We start from the raw sequence: 21,864 nt of genomic DNA on the forward strand, positions 1-21,864 counted from the left end.
GTGAATATCAGTGGTGCTGGCAAGAAAGATTGAACTCCATGTCCCTCCCTCTTCTACAAGAGTTGAATGAGAAGTAATGCCTCCACCTTCATTACTTGAGTTTGGATGGGAATATTTTTACACAGCAAATGCAGAAATAATCCTTAGAATGTGCTCTTTAACTACCACTATTTACTTTTCCACATAATCACCAGACAATTGGATACATTTCTGCCAACGATGGACAAGTTTTCTGAAGCTGTCACAGAAGAAGTCGACACTCCACAAACAGTCTCACAGTACCCATTGTGCACAGATCTTCCGATAGCCAAGCGAAGAAATAATGTGACCCGTACATTCTTGTGAAATGCCGATTATGCTTGAAATTTCCCTCTGAGTGATATGACGATCATCCTGAATCAATCTATCAACCTTTTGCTTGTGAAACTCGGTGGTTGCTGTCAAAGGATGTCCAACTCTTTTTGTTTGTCATGCAAGTCAGATGTTCCCACCTCAACATCTTTAAACTTACACACCCAACAATGTACAGTACTCACATTAACACAACCACCATAAACAGCCTGCATTCTCTGATGAATCTCCTTTGGGGTGACACCTGTCAAGAATTCAATGACTGCACATTGATTAAGTCGCATTGACCGACCCTCAGCGCAGGGTTCCATACTTCACACTTTAACAACACAACCGTTCAATGCAAAGGCTTCCCGTCAAATGGAACTGTAGAGGGGAGTCTACTGAACAAGCTAGTACCTTCCGCATACCAATATTGCCATCTGTTGAGTTACGAAGGTGGAGGCATTACTTTTCATTCAATCCTCGTATACACAGTATTCAAAATGTATGCCAATTGCCAATATTCAAATTATGAATTGAAAATGAAAGATGCAAAACTAATTAGCATAAATCTATCTCACATAACTTTACTCTGGCTCCAAGATTCAGGTTTTGAAGCATGTGGATGTTTTTGCACTTGTATAGTAGAGGTCAAGGAGAAAAGATGAGACTTGTATTCGGGGCTGACTGACAATAGCACGTTCTGTAGCCTATTTGGAGGAAACTGGAAACCCTGCTGAGCTCACATGCATTTTCTAAATTGTCATCAAATGTGGCTCACAAGCAAGCTCCTCTCAGTAATGCTGAGATGCAAAAGCTGCTTGTGTTAAAACCTAAATTAAAGCTGAGAGGCCCATAGCAAAGACATGCCTCACATTCTCAATGTTGCTGAATGCAATCACACAAATACTCTGTATATTGTGTTTATCTCTTAGTAAAAAAAGCTCAAAAAGCTACCATATTAACAGCAATATAACTTCAGTCTGGACAGAATATAACCCAAATGCTCTTCCAACCCTAGCTAAAATTACTCAGCCTGTCTTTTCACCTTTACTTGTTGCAACAACTATAATTAATGTGTTGTCGAAGGCTTTCATGGCCAGAATCACTGGGTTGTTGTAAGTTTTCTGGGCTGTATGGCCATGTTCCAGAAGCATTCTCTCCTGACATTTCACCCACATCTATGGCAGGCATCCTCAGAGGTTGAGGGGTCTGTTGGAAACTAAGTAAGTGAGGTTTATATATCTGTGAAATGTCCAGGGTGGGGGAAAGAACTGTTGTCTGCTCGAGGTACATGTGATTGTTTCAATTTGCCACCTTGATTAGCATTTTAATGGCCCGCAGTTTCAAGGTCAGGCTGGTAGCTGCCTGGGGGAATCCTTTGTTGGGAGGTGTTAGCTGGCCCTGATTGATTCTTGTCTGAAATTCACCAATATTTTTAGTCTTGCTCTTTATTTACTGTCCTGATTTTAGAGTTTTTTAATAATGGTGGCCAGATTTTGTTCATTTTCATGATTCCCTCCTTTCTGTTGAAATTGCCCACATGCTTGTGGGTTTCAATGGCTTCTCTGTGTAGTGTGACATGGTAGTTGTTTAAGTGGTCCAGCATTTCTGTAATATCAAATAATATGCTGTGTCAAGGTTGGTTCATCATGTGTTCTGCTATGGTTGACTTCTCTGGTTGAATTAGTCTGCAGTATCTTTCATGTTCCTTGATTCGTGTTTGGGCGCTATGTTTGGTGGTCCCTATGTAGACAAGTACAATTAATCCCCAGCATTGCTAATACAAAGGTTATAATAAAACCACAGATCTTATCATATCTTATAAGGATTTATTTTTTTTTCTGATTATGGGACCAAATAGAACCAGTTGACTACTATATTCTATTGCTGGAATACTTTTGGTGAGTGAGCTGCATGCATGGGTTTTTGAAAAGTGCACTAAGAATGTCTCCTGCAACATCCCCCATGCTGCAAATGTATTGTAAAGAAGAACTGTGCATACTCCTATGGCCCTTTGGTGGTTGGAGTACAATGCACAAAGGTAACATCTTAGAGAAATTACCTTTCCCTCCTGAAGGTCAGGGATAGTGACAGCTGTGGTTTATTCACTGCTGCACAAGAACACCTCATATTTCTACACTTCACCACTATGAAATGGCTGAGGGAACTCACACCTGCTTTTTGAAGCAGGTTTGCACACCTGGGACCCAACCTATATTTCCACAAATGGGTAAAAGGCATTGCCAGAATCCTTTTACTTCATTACATTAGCATAAACATCTGTTATGCTACCTTAGTAGTCTTTTTGTATGGTTTAAGCTAGGGGTCCCCAAACTTTTTAAACAGGGGGCCAGTTCACGATCCTTCGGACCATTGGAGGGCCGGACTACAGTTGGCCACCGAGCAACAACAACAACAACAACAAAGAATGTTGGAAGAGATCCTTTGGGCCATTGAGTCCAATCCCCTTCTGCCTTTGTGCACCGAAAGCACAAGCAAAGCACCCCTGACAGATGGCCACCCAGCCTCAATGTTAATAATAATAATAATAATAATAATAATAATTATTATTATTATTATTATTATTATTATTATAAAGAGGGTTGGAAGAGACCCCTTGGGCCATTTAGTCTAACCCCCTTCTGCCTTTGTGCACCAAAAGCACAAGCAAAGCACCCCTGACCGATGGCCACCCAGCCTCAATGTTAATAAGAAGGAGGAGGAGGAGGAGGAGGAGGAGGAGGAGGAGGAGGAGGAGGAGGAGGAGGAGGGTTGGAAGAGAAGAAGAGACCCCTTGGGTCATTTAGTCCAACTCCCTTCTGCCCTTGTGCCATGGGGGCCGGATAAATGGCTTCGATGGGCCGCATCCGGCCCCCGGGCCTTAGTTTGGGGACCCCTGGTTTAGGCAATGGCTACACTGCTGTTTACATCATCGGTAAAAAAGAAAGCTGTGGTTTTGAACCACAAATTTCTCTGATACATAATTTCCAAGTGGGTTCTGGGAGCTAGAGCATTCTGAGGAGGCTTGCTGGAAAAATGGTCTATGGCAGATGATAAGAAAAATCGGCTGCTTTAACCTATCAGTCTTCTTCACTCAGTGGAAATAGGTTTGCCTGCCTTCTTTTGTGACAGGTGGAGCCACATCCTCTTTTCTTCTGCTCCTGCTGTGGTATACGACCAGAGGAAAGAATACTAGCCCATAACTGCTTCTCTGTCCTAGGTATAATAACATTGTGAATGCTATCTTGAATTCATCCAATAGGTTTCAAATGGTGGGTTATGTGTTTTTATGATTATTTTTTATGTACATCTGGTTGGTGTCTAATGTTTTAATTGCTGTATTTTAACTAACTGTATGTTTTTAATATGTTGGAAACCACTCTGAGTCCCTTGAGAAGATAGGGTGGTATATAAATAAATTATTATTATTGTTATTATTATTATTATTATTATTATTATTATTATTATTATTATTATTATTATTATTATTATTACACAGCAAACAAGATAGATATGCTGGATTTCATTTCACAAAATCACAAGTCAAACACTTCCAAGTGTCTAGGACTATATGATGTATTTTTGGATGATGTGCACAGATCCCAGTAGGGTGGCCTTTTGCAGTTGTAGTAGTAGTAGTAGTAGTTGTTGTTGTTGTTATTATTACCTGCAACTTATTCACAATATTGTTTAATTTCTGGCCGCAAGAAAGAGTAGAACTTTTGTATATGAATGTGACATTTTTATTAGTTATAATTGGAGATGGATAAGCACAAAAGATACTCAACCTGTATAAGCAGGGGCAAAATAGTGTGTCTTGGATAGTTTACAATGTAAACAATAAAGGACAGAAATCGTAAATTTACTCATGAGTTTTGATATTGGATAAGATCAGATATTCTGATATGTCACTGAAATCTATGTATAAAACATATATGAATACAGTAAAATTAGTCAATTGTTGTTGTTGTTCTTTTGTGTGCCTTTGAGTCATTTTTTACTCATGATGATTTTTGAGTCCCTTCAAAGAGAGAGGGCAGGTTATAAATAATAATAATAATAATAATAATAATTATTATTATTATTATTATTATTATTATTATTATTATTATTATTATTATTATTATTATTAGGTTGAGACTATTTTCTTGCCTTTGTCTTTCTCTGAGGTTGAAAACATGACTTGCCAGTAGGTTTCCAAAGCCAAGCAGGGATTCAACTCCTATGCTTTAGTGTTGCAGGCCCCTTCCACACAGCTGAATAAAATCCTACATTTCCTGCTTTGAACTGGAATATATGGCAGTGTGGACTCAGATAACCCAGTTCAAAGCAGATATTGTGGGATTTTTTGCCTTGATATTCTGGGTTATATGGCTGTGTGGAAGGGCCTGTAATCCAGTGCTCAAGCCATACATTGTGCTGCCTCTTCCCTGAATATAGTACAGGATTCATAGGAAAAGCTATGTACATTTGGGAAAAGCAGATACCAATTTCTAAAATTACACTAACAGAAGGACACATTATATTCTTTCACTGCAACAAATGTAATAAAAGTATATGTAAGTTGTTAAAAAGTAGACAAACAGAAAAATGTATAATGAAAGGAAGATTTCTCTCACCACAAAACTGCTCCTTTTCTGCTGTCTGTACACGTAAAAGCTGTTAACTACTGGCAGCGGACAAGACACAGTAAGTAATAGGTCTTTTTTTTTTTTTTTAAAGATGGTTTAAAGTCATTCTGACACTTTGCTCCCTTTAAAATCTATTGCAGGCATTAACTCTCTTCCCCAACTACACACAATGCTAGCTAAGGCTAGAGTATCTCATAATTTTAGCAAAACATCACAGTCAGCAAGACTATGGAATATGAATAATATGTGCTAAATATATGGTAATCTGCATTAAGCAAACTATTCAGCAGTTGAACCAATGGCAATGTCTGAAAATACCCTAATCAAATACATTGAGTAGATAACATAAGAGTCTGAATCAAGTGAGAGTAAATCTTATTGTCTTGAAAAGGAATCTAAATTTGCAAACCTTAGGAAACTGTCATATAAGAATTAAATAATTAGTGAGATTGTCCACTCTTTTAATCTAATTGGAATTCTCCTACCTTATAATTCTTTGCTCCTCTACTAGTACAAATTCTGTATCATTATGCTGTGCATGTAAGAGGAAGCATCAGATGTTGAAGGTGTGTATGATGCCTTTTTGTGTGTTTAGTTGCTACTGTTTGTAGCAGTGGCATCTTATGGCTTGCACTTTCCGTGAGCCATTGAATCTGCTCTTAGGTTTAGTCTGAATTTTTAAAAAATATATACCAAAGGCACAACACCTTTGGGGGGATGAAGTTTAACATTCCGAATAGCTCCTTTAAAATTTGAACTACAACCCAGAGTGGAACAAAACCATCAAATCTGCATTCTAAAACTGCAAAAACTGAGCAGTTTTGGATAGCTTCCTCACAGTGAAGAGAGAGACAATGGTTTATTTGTTACAAAGATTTACATCCATAGCCTGATTTTGAGCAAGCTGCAAGAGAAGGGATAAAATGTTGGCTTATGTGCAGCTCACTGTAGGCTAGGAAGAAAGATGTTAAGGAAGCCACACTGCAGGGATGGGCAACCTCTGGATTGCCAAATATTCTGGACTATATCTCCCACAATCCCTCACCATTGGTCATGCTGATCTCTAGGAGTCTAAGGCTGCATCTACTCTGACACTATAATTGGGATCAAAGCCATCTCAAGACCACGGGGGCATTAAGGGTGACACAGCACTTTAAAATAAGTCCCAGGAAAGTGTGCTGTAGCTGCTTCCTGTGTATCAAAGAGCCAGGGTGAAATAAGGAGCTGCTAAAAATTGTTGCAAGGGCATAGCTGAGCAGTAGGGAGTTTATATCCCTCCCCCAAGGTAACTGATTACTTCAACTTTTACCTATCACTTTCCTTTTTTGTTCAACCATAGACCTCTAGTGCAGTGAAGCACATGTCTTCAGGAAATGGTGAAAAAAAACTGCAATGTTGTTTGGGGCTAATTTCTGTGGTAAATATAATCACCTTCCTGGCCTGAAACCAGTTTTGGACCTGTCAATCTAGTCACCCTGCAGTAAAACTGGTTCCTTTTGAACCAGTTCCAACTGGATTAGAGTGTCAGTGTAGAAGCACCCATAGTTCGAAATATTTGGAAAGCAAAAGGTTTTCCACTCCTGACTAAGAAGGGCCAAGTTCAATTGCATTTCAATTCCTCTTTATCATCTATTTTCTAATGGTGCTGAAAATAGACTATGGTTTATATTTACAATGGAAATGTATGTCAATTTGGCAATCTGACAAAGGACATGGGCTTGGGTATGGCTGAAGCAACAATGCACTAGCAATCTGCCATTTTTATTTTTGAAATTTTTGATTAGACAGCTGTGTGTTTTTGAAAATATCCAACCGATGCCTAGAAAAGTGATGGCGCAAAAACGAGGGGATAATGCAACATGTAGCATCCCAAGCAGACTTACATGCCTAAAGACACATTACTTTCCATCTTAGAATCCTGTTGTTTGAGTTGTAGCAGATAGACCTTACCCCAAAAGGGAGACTTTGCTGGATATTGATAAACACTTAATAAAGCTGTGGCCAATTTTCAACCCAGCTTTCCCCTGCAAGTGCAAAAGATAATCATTGGACCCTTGTGATTACTTTGTTGAATTGAGTTGTGGAAACAGACTAATCCATTTGATTAAGTACATTGTTGACAGCATCGTTATTTCTCCTCTGTCCTTCAGATAGCTCTGAAAAATAGGATACAGAGATACTACACAAACCAAACAGTCTACTTTTCAAAGACTAGGACAGCAAAAGGCAAATGAAAAACTTCTCCTGGCTTGGAAGTACTTATTGTTCCACACAAAACACTTTTCCACTTGACAAGCTTCAGCAGCTACCCAAAAAAGAAATTATGGTAGCTTTACACCCAAAGTGGCCCTACAAGAAGACAAGGAATGAATAATGAGCAAATTGGCAAACAGGTGCTGTCAAGGGCAAATGCACTGACTACTAATATCTCATTTACTGACTTGCCCTGTGTTTCACTAGCACTTTGCAATACAAGCATGGGGAATCAAACCTTTGCACTGAAAGGATTTGGCAAGGTACTACACTTCAGAAGAAATTCTGTCAACTGACACTTAAAAAAACTCAGATTCCTTGCACATTTTAAGAGAGAAGAAGACAAAATCTAACAGTTATTCTACAAATGGATTTTACAGTTTCTATGTGGGAAGTGTGTATAAGCGTAATGGGTAAGCTTGCTGAAGGAATAAAAAAGGTTTAGCCCTTATTAAGAATATAATAAGTGGAGTCCATGACATGCAAGTGTGGAGCAGAGCAAACCACAGACGGCTGACTACAATGTAGTCTGAGCCCTGCCACATGCACAATGGAGGACCTTCTTACAGCAAAACCAGAGGCACTCCAAGTGGCCAGCTTTGGGTCAAAGGAAATTTAGTAGAATGCCAAATTTTAAACTTAGTTTGTGTTTTTTTTATACATTATAACTGTATTCTCAATTTGTTTCTGATGCGATAAATAAATATATATATATATATCTTTCCAAAAAGTTAATATTTTGAAAGTTGATTAGTTTATTAGCTCATATCATGGCAATGTGCAACAATCCCTTAGGAAGTTTTCCTTATTAAACTTAAGGTTATCCTCTGGTTTGCATTTCAACCTGGCCCAGAGAAAACTCCTATCCATAACCCAGCTACAACTGCACTGTTACAAAGTCTCTTTCCTCTTCTCTTTTCCTTCATCTCTTCTTCATCCTTTCTGGCCCCTGTAACACTGTTACAGGATATTGTACGACCAAGAACTGACACCACTCCTCTACAACCAAGTTATGCCTTGTTCATGTTGGCCACCAGGAAAATGTGTTCCCCCCTGAATGACCAGCATAGAAAAATGGAGCAGTATGTTTCTGTGGAAGGGGTGAGAGTGGCAGAATCAATGAGATGGCCCACTCAAGTTGGAGTTTTATTCATTGCTCCAATTCTTGACAGATAAATTGAGCAGGATTGATTGTCACAAGTGGACAATAGTGCCACAGCTTTTGGACCATAGCTTGTATAATCCTTCACCAATGATATGCTGACTAGGAGTATGGACATCTTGGTTTCTAGTAGAGTTCAGGCTTAATTTGCTCTAGGACTCATTTGTTAACAACATAACATAGGGAGGGTCAAAGCTGACCACCTCAACTCTTACAGTTTTGTGAGACATTTGTTGTCAAATGCCTTTAAGTCAACTTACCCTATCCTATTATTTCCTTAGCAAGATTTATTGCATTGCCTTCCTCTAAAAGCAGAATGTGATTTGCTGAAGGTTACTAAGGGGGTTTCCATTGTTGAACAGAGAATCAAACACAGAATTCTAATCCAACATTCAGACAACTTCACCATGCTAGCTTTTATGAAATATTTAATACTAATTTATTGTTTTAAAAAAAAATACTTCAAAAATTGATTCTCGGTCATAAATATCACCGATCCCACATATTTTTTCTCAGTTTGGCTACTACAATATGAAACATACTAAAATGGGAAGAAGTTACAATTTAGGACAAAATCGTATTCAGTAGGTAACATTTTGGTAGTCATTCCTGTGGCTTTTCAGGTGAGGGGGGCAGGAAAGAGTTATGTCTACATGGTGAACCAGCCTTCGGCCCACTTGTTGAACAGCAGACGATCTGCTCGGGACCCTGCTTGCCTAGTGGAGTACTAGATATATCTTACATCAGCATGTAGAAAGAACCACCAGAGAAGCAGACCCCAAAAAAGAATTCCAGGACTATAACTCCCCTTTTCTAAGGAACAAAGCCCATAAAATTGGACTGGCATAATGCTCCTAACAGATTTCAGGTCCTATCTGCACAAGCATAGCTGCGCTATTATTTTACTGTCCCATTCAAAATACAGTAAAAGTCTTCCATGCAAAGTGGGCTGAATAGATCTGAGAACATACATTTGCAAAGACCATAACATCTGACCTCACATAGGTACCATTATAAGTGCAATTAGGAAGTTTCTGTTTCTGCCAGCATAACTGCTAAAAATAAGATAGCAGTGAAACATGAAACATGAAAACATCACCAAGAGAAGTTATGTACTTCTAAATATAGTTGGCCCTCCACATCCACGGATTCTGAATTATAGACAACCAATCACAACTTGAAAATACTTTAAAAACCAAAAAGCAAACTTTGGTTTTGCTATGTGCCAAGTACTAGGCATTCTCTGCTGTACCTCTGACCATTTCACAGATTATCAAGCTCTCTCCAGCACTCAACTGGAGTTGTTCATCATTTTATACAAGGGACACAATTTTACCAAACCATTGTATATAATGGGATTTGAGCATTCACTGATTTTGATATCCACTGGTGGTCCTGGAACCAAATTCCACTGTAAGTACACATCAGATTAGAAATATTTTTCTCCATTTGGATACATCTACAGGGGTGACTGGAGTAAATTCATATGGAAGTAGATTAAACATCTAAAGCAGTTTGACACAAAATGAGTGAGGTAAGAGTAATACATTTAATGCCATGTGAATCATAGTGTATTTCCCCTTTAATCACTTCAGAAATACCTTTAAGTTATCACATGAGATGTAAATAGCAGTTGTTGAGAACATGGCTTGCATAATTTATCCCTATGGAGTGGATTAAAATATATGCAGGAGAATCACTTTGTAAATAGTAGGATGACTTTTGCTTGGGCAAACTACTTGAACTTTACTAATGCTAGTCAATAAAATAACGAAGAAATGAAAAATTAAAGTGTTAGGATCATTAGCAAAATATTATATCCATTAAGAATAGTTTTCCATTGCATGCCTACAACCAATAACTTTTGCCTCTCAAAATTGGAAGATGGCCGAAGTGGTTCAATTAATGTTAAACTCCCACTAACTTCAATTGAAACATCTTATGTAGTATTCACTTATTTTTCCCATTTCAAATTACCATAAAAGGATTTGAAATGCTTAACCCATATAAATACTTAAAATTATTGCACAATACCTCTAAGATATATTTTAACATATCATACTTTCTCAGATATAATGCACTTCTAAAATTTAGTAACTTTGAATAAAATGTGCGAAAATTGTGTGTGTCCATATGTATATGCTTAAGTATCCCAAAGGGAAAAAGATTAGCACAAGGGATGGCAATAGTCTGTTTACCATCCAGAAATGCAATATTAGGGACACCTCCAAATTGTATTTCATGTAGACTTTAAGAATGTTAAATGACCTTATTATCATGGATATTTCATAATACAGATTATTTTGAGGGAAGTTACATAAACATCTCTTTAATTTCAGGCACAAGAAACATTATTAACTCAATGGTGCTGCTAATACAATTATGTATGAATTTATAATTTTGCATGAGAAAAAAATTAAAGATGTCCACATGCTTTTAAAAATGTGTGTCCCATAAGTAATAATGTAAAACCAGAAGAAAAGGTCTATCAAAATGTGTGTACAAAATCAATTGATAATCTGAACATGGGTGTATTTATATAATAGACTTAATGCAGTTTAATACCACTTTAACTGCCATGACTCAATACTATGGCATCACAGGAGTAGAAGTTTGGTGGGTTATCGGCCCTCTTTGGCATACAAGACTAAATATATTATTATTATTATTATTATTATTATTATTATTATTATTATTATTATTATTATTATTATTACGCATACATGCACATTAGGTCCAAGTGTCTGGGATTTGTCTCTGAATATTGGGCTCTTCTCAAGGGCCTAGGATATTACAGGTATTTTTCATAGAATATGCACAGTTCCAGGAAGTGCTGCCTTCTGAAGCATGTGGACTGATGTTCTGTCCAAATTAAGGCTTTCTAGTGATTTTTGAGGGTTCTTGGAATGCCTCCAAGAATACCAACCACTATTGGTTTATTATTATTGTTGTTATTATTACTATTATTATATTTATTCATACCCCCCTTTCTCTCTCCTAAAGGAGACTCAAAGCGGCTTAACATAAAAGCATTAGTATACAATTTAAATATACATATATGCAAACATTAAATATTAAATATAAACAGGATTTAAACAGTTCACAGTTAAAATCCATTAAAACATGATTTCCTGTGACTTCATAGCATTGAGCCTCGGAAGTTTAAGTAGCATCAAACTGCAATAATTCTACAGTATAGATGCCCCCCATGGTCACATTCCCCGTTAAGATAATCTTCCTAACATGGTTTACAACTAAAAAAAATTAATATCAAGACTCTTCATAACATCACACTAAATACAAAGATATTAAGAAGATTTCTCTAAAACACCATTTTAAAATAAACCACAGCAGGAAATAAAAGTCAAAGTTTGATGAAAAGCTAGGTTAAATTCATGAGATTTTAAGCCTTCTTGAAAAACAAGTACAAACCTATAGCTTTCAAGAAAAAAATCCACATGATACCCTTAAACTCACTGAGGTCTTATTTTTTGTACCCAACCATCTGAGGTAAAGATGCATAACTCAGAAAACAATCTTAAAATGTGGAAAATTGGTATAGATGGACCCTCAGGAAATCTGGACATGATATGAGCTCGTATCACATAACTCAAATATCTATGATCAAAGCAATACATACAACATTTCTGAGACATCTTGAAAGATAACCTCACATAAATTTCCACACTATTATACCTGGTCTGAATGTAACTAGATCATACATAACTGAGGCCAGAACCATTGAGGTCACATAGGATTGCAGCTGATGTGACAAATGTAGTTGACAAAAGGAATTTTCAACTACAGTGTTCCCTCACTTATTGCAGAGGTTACGTTCCACCCGCAATAAGTGAAAATCCACGAAGTAGGGATACTACATTTATTCTATGTGTGGAGGAGAACAAACCACAGACCACTTACTACAATGCAGTCTGCACTTTATTTTAGCAGTTAAAATATACAGTACATGGGTAGAGAAGAAGAATGGAAGCTAAATAACCCTTTTTTATTTCCAACCCTTCCCTACCCTCCCCCCTCTCCCTTTATTTCGCCCTCCCCCACTTCCAAAACCCTTTGCACACCACAAAAACCCATGAAACAGCGAAAATACCACGATAAATGTGTATATTAATATTAATTGAAAACCCGTGAAACAGGGAGAGAGCGAAAAGTGAACCGCAAAGTAGTAAGGGAACACTGTACTCCTAAAAACCCCTCATAAGGTCTCCGTAGGTACAACAATGGCTATCCAAGAGAAATGAACCTCCATTTGAATCCCTCTATCTAGAGATTATCTAAAATACCTTAATTTTGAATAAAAAATATCCCCAGTACAGGAAAATCAGTTAAAGATTAATGGACTGTTCCAAACTATTGTGAATTTCTTCTAATGTAATTATAACAAGAACAAAGGTGAACTTACTTGATGTAGTATGGAACTTTGTTATGTGATACTGATCTCTGCCATGGTAGTTGAACAGAATCTGCAGGGAGAAAAGCAAAAATCATAATTATGAAGTAGGAGAGGAGTAACTGACTTTACAGGTAAATTTGTTTATTAAAAGGTACTGAATATTGGTATTTCTTCAGGATCTGGAAATCTGAAAGGCCCCTTCATCCCAAATGCCACTGCTCTGGCCTTGGATGGAGAGAATAATAGATGTGTGTCTGTGTGTGTGTGTGTGTGTTTTGGCTGTACTTAATTTCCTCCCTCAATGCCATCCCCTTTCCTTGTTTGTCTTTTCTTTTTAGATTCTAAGCCTAAGGGCAGGAACTTGTTTTCTTTTCATTCTTTTTCTTGTAAAGCACCATGTACTGCAATGGTGCTATATAAATAAGTGATGATTATGCAGGTGATGGTATTTTGAGGAAGGTAGACAAAATCTGCTACCTCTGAACAACCCATTTTTACCAGTACTTTAATTACTCCATGACTGTTGCTACAGATATTTCTCTTTACCACCCTCTTGCCACCAATTCTTGCCAAAACTATACTAGTGTAGTAGAACAGGATCCTGGCTGTAATCACCACTATTGACCCTGATCTTCCACATCTGCAAAAACTTTCTGCCAAGAGAAAGTGCTTCTATAGAAGGGGATCATTCCAAGGACTCAAGATCTATTTCCCATCAATCTTGGAAGAAGATTCTGCTAAGTCTTAAGCCATTAATTTACATTATTTAGCAAATGGCTGCATACCATTTTGATAGTTTTCTGGAGTCACAGCTTTTACGATGACATATAAACTTCTAACCTTTTTATTTTAAAAAAGATGATGTCTTTTTATTTGTTCAGTATCATTTATTTTGGCAAATAATTTGATTTGCTCAGTTTCTGAGTTCCTTGAAAGCAAAACCTCAGCATTGAATTATAAGAATTGCTGAAAACTGCTCTGAGCCTACAGAATAGTAGGACCAGGCTGTGGCGCAGCTGGTTAGTAGCCAGCAGCAATAAATCACTACTGACCAAGAGGTCATGAGTTCGAAGCCAGCCCAGGTCGGAATAAGCTCCCGAACATTAATAGTCTGGTTTGCTGTTGACCTATGCAGCCCGAAAGACAGTTGCATCTGTTGAGTACAAAATTTAGGTACCACTTTATGCGGGGAGGCTAATTTAACTAATTTACGATACCATAAAATCTTCCAGCAGCGTGTGGAAGAATGAGGAAATACTCCATCAAGGACTTGGTGTCACAAGTGGCTGGTGAAGCGGTAGCTCCCCCTGTGGCCGGAATTGAGCATACCCGCATGAAGCCAGAAGCTGGAATGTTAAATTGCCTCTGTGTCTGTCTATGTATGCTGTATATCTAATGGCATTGAATGTTTGCCATTGTGAACCACCCTGAGTCCCCTTCGGGGTGAGGAGGACAGAATATAAATACTGTAAATAAATAAATAAAATAGTGGATTATTTAATTTAAAAAGTTAAATAACCAGGCTGCTGAACATCTGAACTCTCTGCCTACCAAGTCTAATACTGTCAACTGATGTGAGCCAAACGACATGTAGATAATGGGTACCACCTAGATCTATACAAACACATAGATCTGGTATACTGTCATGGAGCCCAGTTACAGGGCTTTGGTAATTCAGCCCTGCAACTGGGAGTCATAACATAAACAATCCCAGAAGCACCTGGCAGAAGAAGATAGAATACGCCTGGGAACTGGGAACCGAAAGTGTAAACAATTATAATTGGTTTAGTGTGTGACAATGGTAGTAATGTGATATTGGAGGTGGGACTTGATGATGATATTTACGTGTGGTATTACGTAGCATCAAAAGTTATAAAAATAGTTGTATGTAAACATTAAGTCATTCTTGACTTTTCCAAAGTCATGTATTCTTCAATAAAGATTGTGTTTGAGAGCAGCTATCTTTGATCTGCGTTCAGACTGATCCTTTGAAGTGAGCAGGACAATTAAGTCAAGAATCCAGTTCTCACCCTCCTGCAATTTTGCAGTGAAGTGAAAATGAGCAGGGAAGGAGATCAAAGCCATGACGGAGCAAAGGGGCCTCCGCTGGGAGCTCGGCCGTTGGCAGGAGAGACATTGCAAGCCATAGCTTCCTCTACGGGGTACCCCAAGCCGGACGGCGTGACTCAGAGGATTCCCAGAGGGGGAAGAGGCGTTCCGGCGGCGGCAGAAACCAGTTGGGGATCTGGAGGAAGCATGCCGGAGACCGTGGCCCTGCGGCTATCCATCCTGGAAACTCATTTATCCAGGCTGTCGGATACCGTGGGGAGAATAGTGCCAATATTGGAAGAGAATCTCCAAAAAGAGCACATCCGATACGGCGCCGAGAGAGAGCCAAGCAAAGGAGATGATTGGAGCCAAAGGGGACAGCGAGCTTCAACGCAGAGTCCCACGGTGGCAAGAGACGAGGAATATTGGCAAGAGCTTGAGTTCCGGGACAGAATGGCGCGCGAAGTGGAGCGCCAGCAAACTCTGGGAATTCTGAGGCCGCCAACCCAAACAGAACTCCCAACCCCCCGAATGGGAGTCGGAGTAGAAAGACCACTGGGGCCAGGGATCGGGTCCAGTGGATTAGCAGACGAATGCGGAGAGCAGCAGGAGATCCAGGAAGAGGAGGAGGATGTGCCGTACGATGAGGAAAGGCGAGATGCGGGGGCTACAACGAGGCCAATATGCGGATGGGGTGAAGGGCCGACAGCGGCGGCAGGATTTCGGGAGCCGCGCAGAATGACCACCGGAGTGGGGCGCGGCGTGTTCCAAAGGGCCATCCAAGGAAACCCGATGCAACCCTTCCCCATGCCTCCCAGACAGCACCAACGGGCCGCTGAATGGATGCCAAGAAGGGAAGATCTCAAGCTAGAATACGGAGGGGAATCAGATGAACTGAACTTTTTTCTAATTAGCATCAGAGGATACATGGAAGACAACGCACACACATTTCCCTCCGAAGCAAGCAGGGTTCGAGCCATCGGCAACACACTAAAGCGAGGAGCGGCCAGCTGGTATGTGCAATTACATGCCAGACGCGACCCATGCCTGAGGTCAGTGCCCCGCTTCCTCGCCGCACTGGAAAACCGGTTCAGAGACCGGCTAGAGCAATTGAGGGCTCGAGACCAGCTGAAAGGAATAAAACAGAGGGACAAAACGGTGCCCGAGTACGCAGAGGAATTCCTCCACCTCGCGGAAAGGGTACCGGAGTGGTCTGAAGTGACCAAAGTGGAATTATTTAAAGAGGGACTACGCCCCGAGATTTTTAGCTGGGCGGCGCACAGAGACGACCCCGAAACGCTCCAGGGATGGATTCAACTAGCGGGGCGCGTTGAATCCACCCTGGCCCAAGTAAAGCGCTTCAGGAGCAGCGGCGGCCAGCAAAGACCGGTGGCGAGAGGTCGAGGAGAGACGAGGAAGCAGGAAAGACCCGGAGGGAGGCCGGGAATTCCCTCCAGAGGAGATGACAACAAACCTAAACCGGGATGCTTTGTGTGTGGGAAGACGGGCCATCGAGCAGCAGAATGCTGGGCCCGGAAGGGGGAGCCGCTAAAACCCTCAAAGCCCAAGCCAGCAACCGGGAGGCGTGCGGAGGAGGAGGTGCAAGCCCCAGAACCCTCAGAAAAATTGGTGAGTCGGGACAAACGCATGATAGTAGTGCCAATCTGCCTCTCGGGGCTGGAGAATCGGGCCACCTGCAAGGCATTTGTGGATTGTGGTTGTTCCAGGAATATTATAACTCCGGAATTAGCAGGAGCGTTGAAATGCCAGCAGATGGCGCTTGACTCCCCAATTGCGTTTTCTCAGCTAGACGGATCAGTTGCAACTGGGGAAGTATCTACCAAGGAAATACGGGAGGTCCCATGTAAGATAGGCAAATGGGAAGGAAGAATATCCTTTGTGATAGCCCCTATTGCCACATACCATGTAATATTAGGGATACCATGGCTTGAGCAGGCAAATCCTGAAGTAGATTGGAGAGGAAAGAGTCTAGCATTTAAAGAACAGCAGACACAATGGGAGATAAGCAAGATTGCAGAAGAGGAGGACGAGGGAGATGAAGAAGGTGAAATAGACCCACAGCTGTTGCCACCTGAATACAGAGACTTTGTGGATGTGTTCAATCAGAAAGAGGCAAGTAAATTACCCCCCAAAAGGAATGTAGAAGTAGAAATTGAAATAACCCCAGGAGCAAACTTACCAAAACCAAAAGTGTATCCCATGTCTGTGCAGGAAAAGGAGGAATTGAGGAAATACATTGATAAAAACCTGGCGCGAGGCTTCATTAAGCCATCCAATTCTCCTCTCGGGGCCCCAGTGTTATTCAGGAGAAAGAAAGACAACTCCCTAAGATTGTGCATTGATTATCGAAATCTAAATGCAATTACTAAGGACAATAAATACCCTATGCCCTTAGTAAAGGATTTAATTACCGTATTGAAGAAAGGGAGCATATTTACTAAACTTGATTTAATTGAAGCATATCATAAATTACGGATCAAACCGGAGGATACTTGGAAAACTGCATTTTCCTGCGCATTCGGCCATTTTGAATATAAAATTTTGCCTTTTGGTTTAAAAAATGGAGGCGGCTGCTTTATGCAGCTTATAAATGAAATACTGCACCCATTGTTGTACAGAGGGGTATTCATATTTCTTGATGATATCTTGATTGTGACTGAAGATAAGGAAAAGCACGTAAAATTGGTCCGGGAAGTTTTGCAGAGACTAAGAGAAGCAAAGCTGTACGCAAAACTGTCCAAATGTGAATTTAATAAAACTCAAATTGACTTTCTGGGGTATCGGATATCTCCAGAAGGGTTAGCTATGGATCCAGCTAAAGTATCAGATGTAAAAGAATGGGGAGTGCCTCAAACAAGGAGGCAATTGCAATCGTTTCTGGGGTTTGCAAATTTTTACAGATCCTTCATAAAAGGCTTCGCGCAAATAACTGCACCCCTTACTGAACTTTTAAAAACAAAAGGGAAAGGAGAGACAGCAAAAGTAAAAGCTCCTGGCGCCAAACTAAGTTGGACGCCAGAATGCCAAAAGGCATTTGAAACACTAAAAAAATGCTTCACAGAGGGACCCATTCTAAAACACCCCGATATCAGGAGCCCGTTCATAATCCATTGCGATGCATCAGACTGTGCGTATGGGGCAGTACTATTGCAAAAGGATCAAAATGGGAACTTAAAACCCTGTGGATATTTGTCCCGGAAGTTCAGCGAAACTGAAAAATGTTGGCCGATATGGGAAAAAGAGGCACTAGCCATACTAAAAGCCTTAGAATGCTGGCGGCACTTTCTCGAAGGAAGCGGAATCCCATTTGAAATTTGGTCTGACCATAAGAACCTCCAGTATTTAAAGTCTCCTCGAAAATTGTCCCCCAAACAGATTAGATGGGCACAATACTTCAGCAGGTTCGATTTCCAATTAAAATTTTTTCAAGGGAAGCAGAATGTCTTGGCAGATGCCCTTTCACGCATGCCTCAACACGAAGGAATAACCGCAGCAAAAGAGGGAACAATATTCTCCGATAAACAATGGGGCTTAGCTGTCAGGACAAGAGCACAAACCCAAAAAGAGAACACTGCTATGATTGAACTCGGCGGGGAAGATAATTGGGGAAACGAACTGAAACAGTCTTATGAAGGAGACCAGTGGATCGCATCCAATGCAGAACAGGGGGAGCAAAAGGGGGGATTTTGGTTTGTGAACAAGAAACTATATATCCCAGCAACATCAAGGATCAAGATTTTGCATCGTTTTCACAATAACCAGAGCGCTGGTCATACAGGGATTACAAAAACAACAAAAGCAATAGCAAAACATTGCTGGTGGCCAGGGATGAGGAAGGACATAAAGAACCATGTGGTTCAATGTGATGATTGTGCCAGAAATAAATCGAGAGGAGGGAAACCAATGGGATTATTACAAACAGTAGCAGAGCCTACCAGACCTTGGGAATGTGTAGCTATGGACTTTGTGGGGGAACTACCAGTTAGCAAAGGACATCGTTATATTTGGACAGTATTAGATCTGTTTTCTAAACAGGCCCACTTTATAGCACTGCCGAAACTACCATCAGCCGAGAAACTAGCTGAATTGTACATAAACCACATTTACAAACTGCATGGATGTCCCAGTAGAGTAGTCAGTGACAGAGGAGTACAATTCACAGCGAAATTTTGGGAAAAATTCTTGGAAATGCTAGGAGCAGAAAGGAGTTTAAGTTCTGCTTTTCACCCCATGACAAATGGGGCGGTAGAACGTACTCAGCAGACACTTGGGCAGTTCCTTCGAATGTACTCTAACATGAGACAAAATGACTGGTCTCGGTGGTTGGCTTTTGCAGAACTAGCTTTTAATTCGACTATACATTCAGCAACAAACAAAACCCCTTTTGAAGTAGTTTACGGGTATGAAATACAGCCTATGCCCCAGCTGCCAAGATGGACAGAGAATGAAGGAACAGAAGGGGGGAAATGGAAAACACAAATGATGGAATGCTGGAGTCAAGTGACTGCATCCTTAAAGGAAGCGCATAAAAAGTATAAAGTGTTCGCAGATAGGAAGAGGGTGGAAGGTGATAAATTGGAGAAAGGAGATTTAGTGTGGTTAAGTACTCAAAACATCAAACTGGGGCTACCTTCGAAAAAATTGGGCCCTAAATATATTGGACCATTTAGAATACAGGGTGTTATCAACGAAGTGACTTTCCAGTTGGCATTGCCAAAGAGTTTAGGGAAAATACACCCTGTTTTCCATCGTAGCTTACTGAAAAAATATATGGGTACTTTCGACAAAATGGACACATAGAATTATTGTTTTATTTCAGATTTGTGATGAAGAAAGAACCGAAGAGGAGGGCGAAGAAAAGGAGGGCACCATGTCATGGAGCCCAGTTACAGGGCTTTGGTAATTCAGCCCTGCAACTGGGAGTCATAACATAAACAATCCCAGAAGCACCTGGCAGAAGAAGATAGAATACGCCTGGGAACTGGGAACCGAAAGTGTAAACAATTATAATTGGTTTAGTGTGTGACAATGGTAGTAATGTGATATTGGAGGTGGGACTTGATGATGATATTTACGTGTGGTATTACGTAGCATCAAAAGTTATAAAAATAGTTGTATGTAAACATTAAGTCATTCTTGACTTTTCCAAAGTCATGTATTCTTCAATAAAGATTGTGTTTGAGAGCAGCTATCTTTGATCTGCGTTCAGACTGATCCTTTGAAGTGAGCAGGACAGTATACTATAAGAGCAATCATTCTTCCTCCTCTGCTTATGCGTCCTAATGAAGATTGAGTGTTACATCTGAGTCAGAACAAGCCACTATAATTAATGCTAATTAATTTTAAAGTTCCTTCTAATTAGTGTTTGCAAGCTTGCCTCAAATTTAAGTTAGAAAGAGGAACTTTAGTTAATTATTACTTCAGTACTCTGTTTTTAAATGCATTGAATTGTTGCCATGTTGTGAAACCGCCTTGAGCCCCCTCCGGGTCCCCCCCCCCGAGAAAGGTGGGGTAAAAGTATTGTAAATAAATACATTTCCTCCGTATTTCTCTTATATAGTAAGCATCAGTCAGCTGACATCAACTTAGGCTACTAGGATATGAAACAACCCCCAATAACACTTGTTTTAGTGTCTCACATTAGAGACATCTCCTCAGAAGTACCATTGAGATCAATGGTGTCCACTCCCAGAATAGCAGGACTTTGGCAGCCTTACCATTATCCGCAGCCACAGATGGGCAAACTGGGTAATAAAGGAAGTTAAGATAATGTTTGCATGTTATTTTTGCAAAAAACAAAACGAAACAAAAAACACCAGGGGTGTGTGGAAACAAAGATCTCTTAATTATTTCAACCTCCCTACTCTTAAGCCACAGTAGGACAGCTGAATCTGCAGGAAGGTTATATACGACAGGTGCAAGTTTTCAAACTAGCAAGACAGAAGCTTTTGTTTGTTGAGAGGAAAGAAGTCATCTGTCATTGCTTTCCATGAGTCTGAATCATCCCAGAAATCCCAACCAGTTTACCAGCAGTTAGCAATTATGAGAGCTGAAGTCTGAAACACTGATACAGGGACTAATTCAGATTGCAGCTTTTGACTTATTTCAATAATATAAGGGATCCTAATTTGTCTAAATTCATCCAAAAACAAAGTGGAAAATATTTTACCATGAAAGACCTATGATGAGACAATCCACAATGCAACTGGAGTACATTCCCAGGTTAAGGTGCTCAACTAGCTGTTGGGATAGAACTGAGGACAACAACGAGTAGCATTATGACTAATAATGTAATTGGATTGAAGCCAAAAGAACATCTAGCTGTTGATGTGTGCAAAGAAGAATGAATCAGGGGAAACTAGACTTAGTAAAACAATACATTGAATGCATAAACACTGCAATATTTAGGTTGAGACATTCTGAGTTAGAAAATTACACACAGTTTTACTCAGGAAATGGAAGACTAAGAATAAATGAGGTAGCATGAATAGTGAGGAAAGCTATAGCAAAAGCAATCAAAGGAGCACATAACCCAGAAGCAAAAGATGGAAGAATTCAACTTTCCATGCAAAAACAAGATCAGGAGCAGATTTTAGTATAGACCACTGGTTCTCAACCTGGGCCCCCCAGATGTTTCTGGCCTACAACTCCGAGAAATCCCAGCCAGTTTACCAGCTTTTAGCATTTCAGGGAGTTGAACGCCAGAAACATCTGGGGACCCCAGGTTGAGAATCACTGGTGTAGATCATGAACTGCTAATTTAAAAAAAAATAAAGAAGAACACTAAACCAATCACAGTGCCAAATTACAACTTGGAGAATATTTCTATAGAATTTAAATTTAATGTAAAAATTAGATTTGGACCATAAAGCATAACTGACTCAAGCCAGAAGTATTCTGGACTGAAGCCACTGTCAGAGAAAGCTGTAAAATGACTTTATTAGCAGTCAAAAAGAAAGAGAAGCCTTAATGGATGACAAATGAAACTCTTCAAGCAG

The 21,864-nt window shown here is 39.9% G+C and overlaps 1 protein-coding gene across 5 annotated transcripts in view; it reads right to left on the bottom strand.

Annotated features, from left to right (window-relative positions):
• Positions 1-21,864, bottom strand: part of utrn (utrophin) — a 456,383-nt gene that overhangs the window by 80,103 nt on the left and 354,416 nt on the right. For all 5 annotated transcript variants that reach the window (XM_062977769.1, XM_016998724.2, XM_062977776.1 and 2 more), the window contains one exon: positions 12,806-12,866. In XM_062977769.1, coding sequence (XP_062833839.1) covers positions 12,806-12,866 — 61 coding nt within the window. The remainder of the gene's footprint in view (positions 1-12,805; positions 12,867-21,864) is intronic.

This window comes from Anolis carolinensis, chromosome 1 (genome assembly GCF_035594765.1).
Source record: "Anolis carolinensis isolate JA03-04 chromosome 1, rAnoCar3.1.pri, whole genome shotgun sequence".
Lineage (NCBI taxonomy): Eukaryota > Metazoa > Chordata > Lepidosauria > Squamata > Dactyloidae > Anolis > Anolis carolinensis.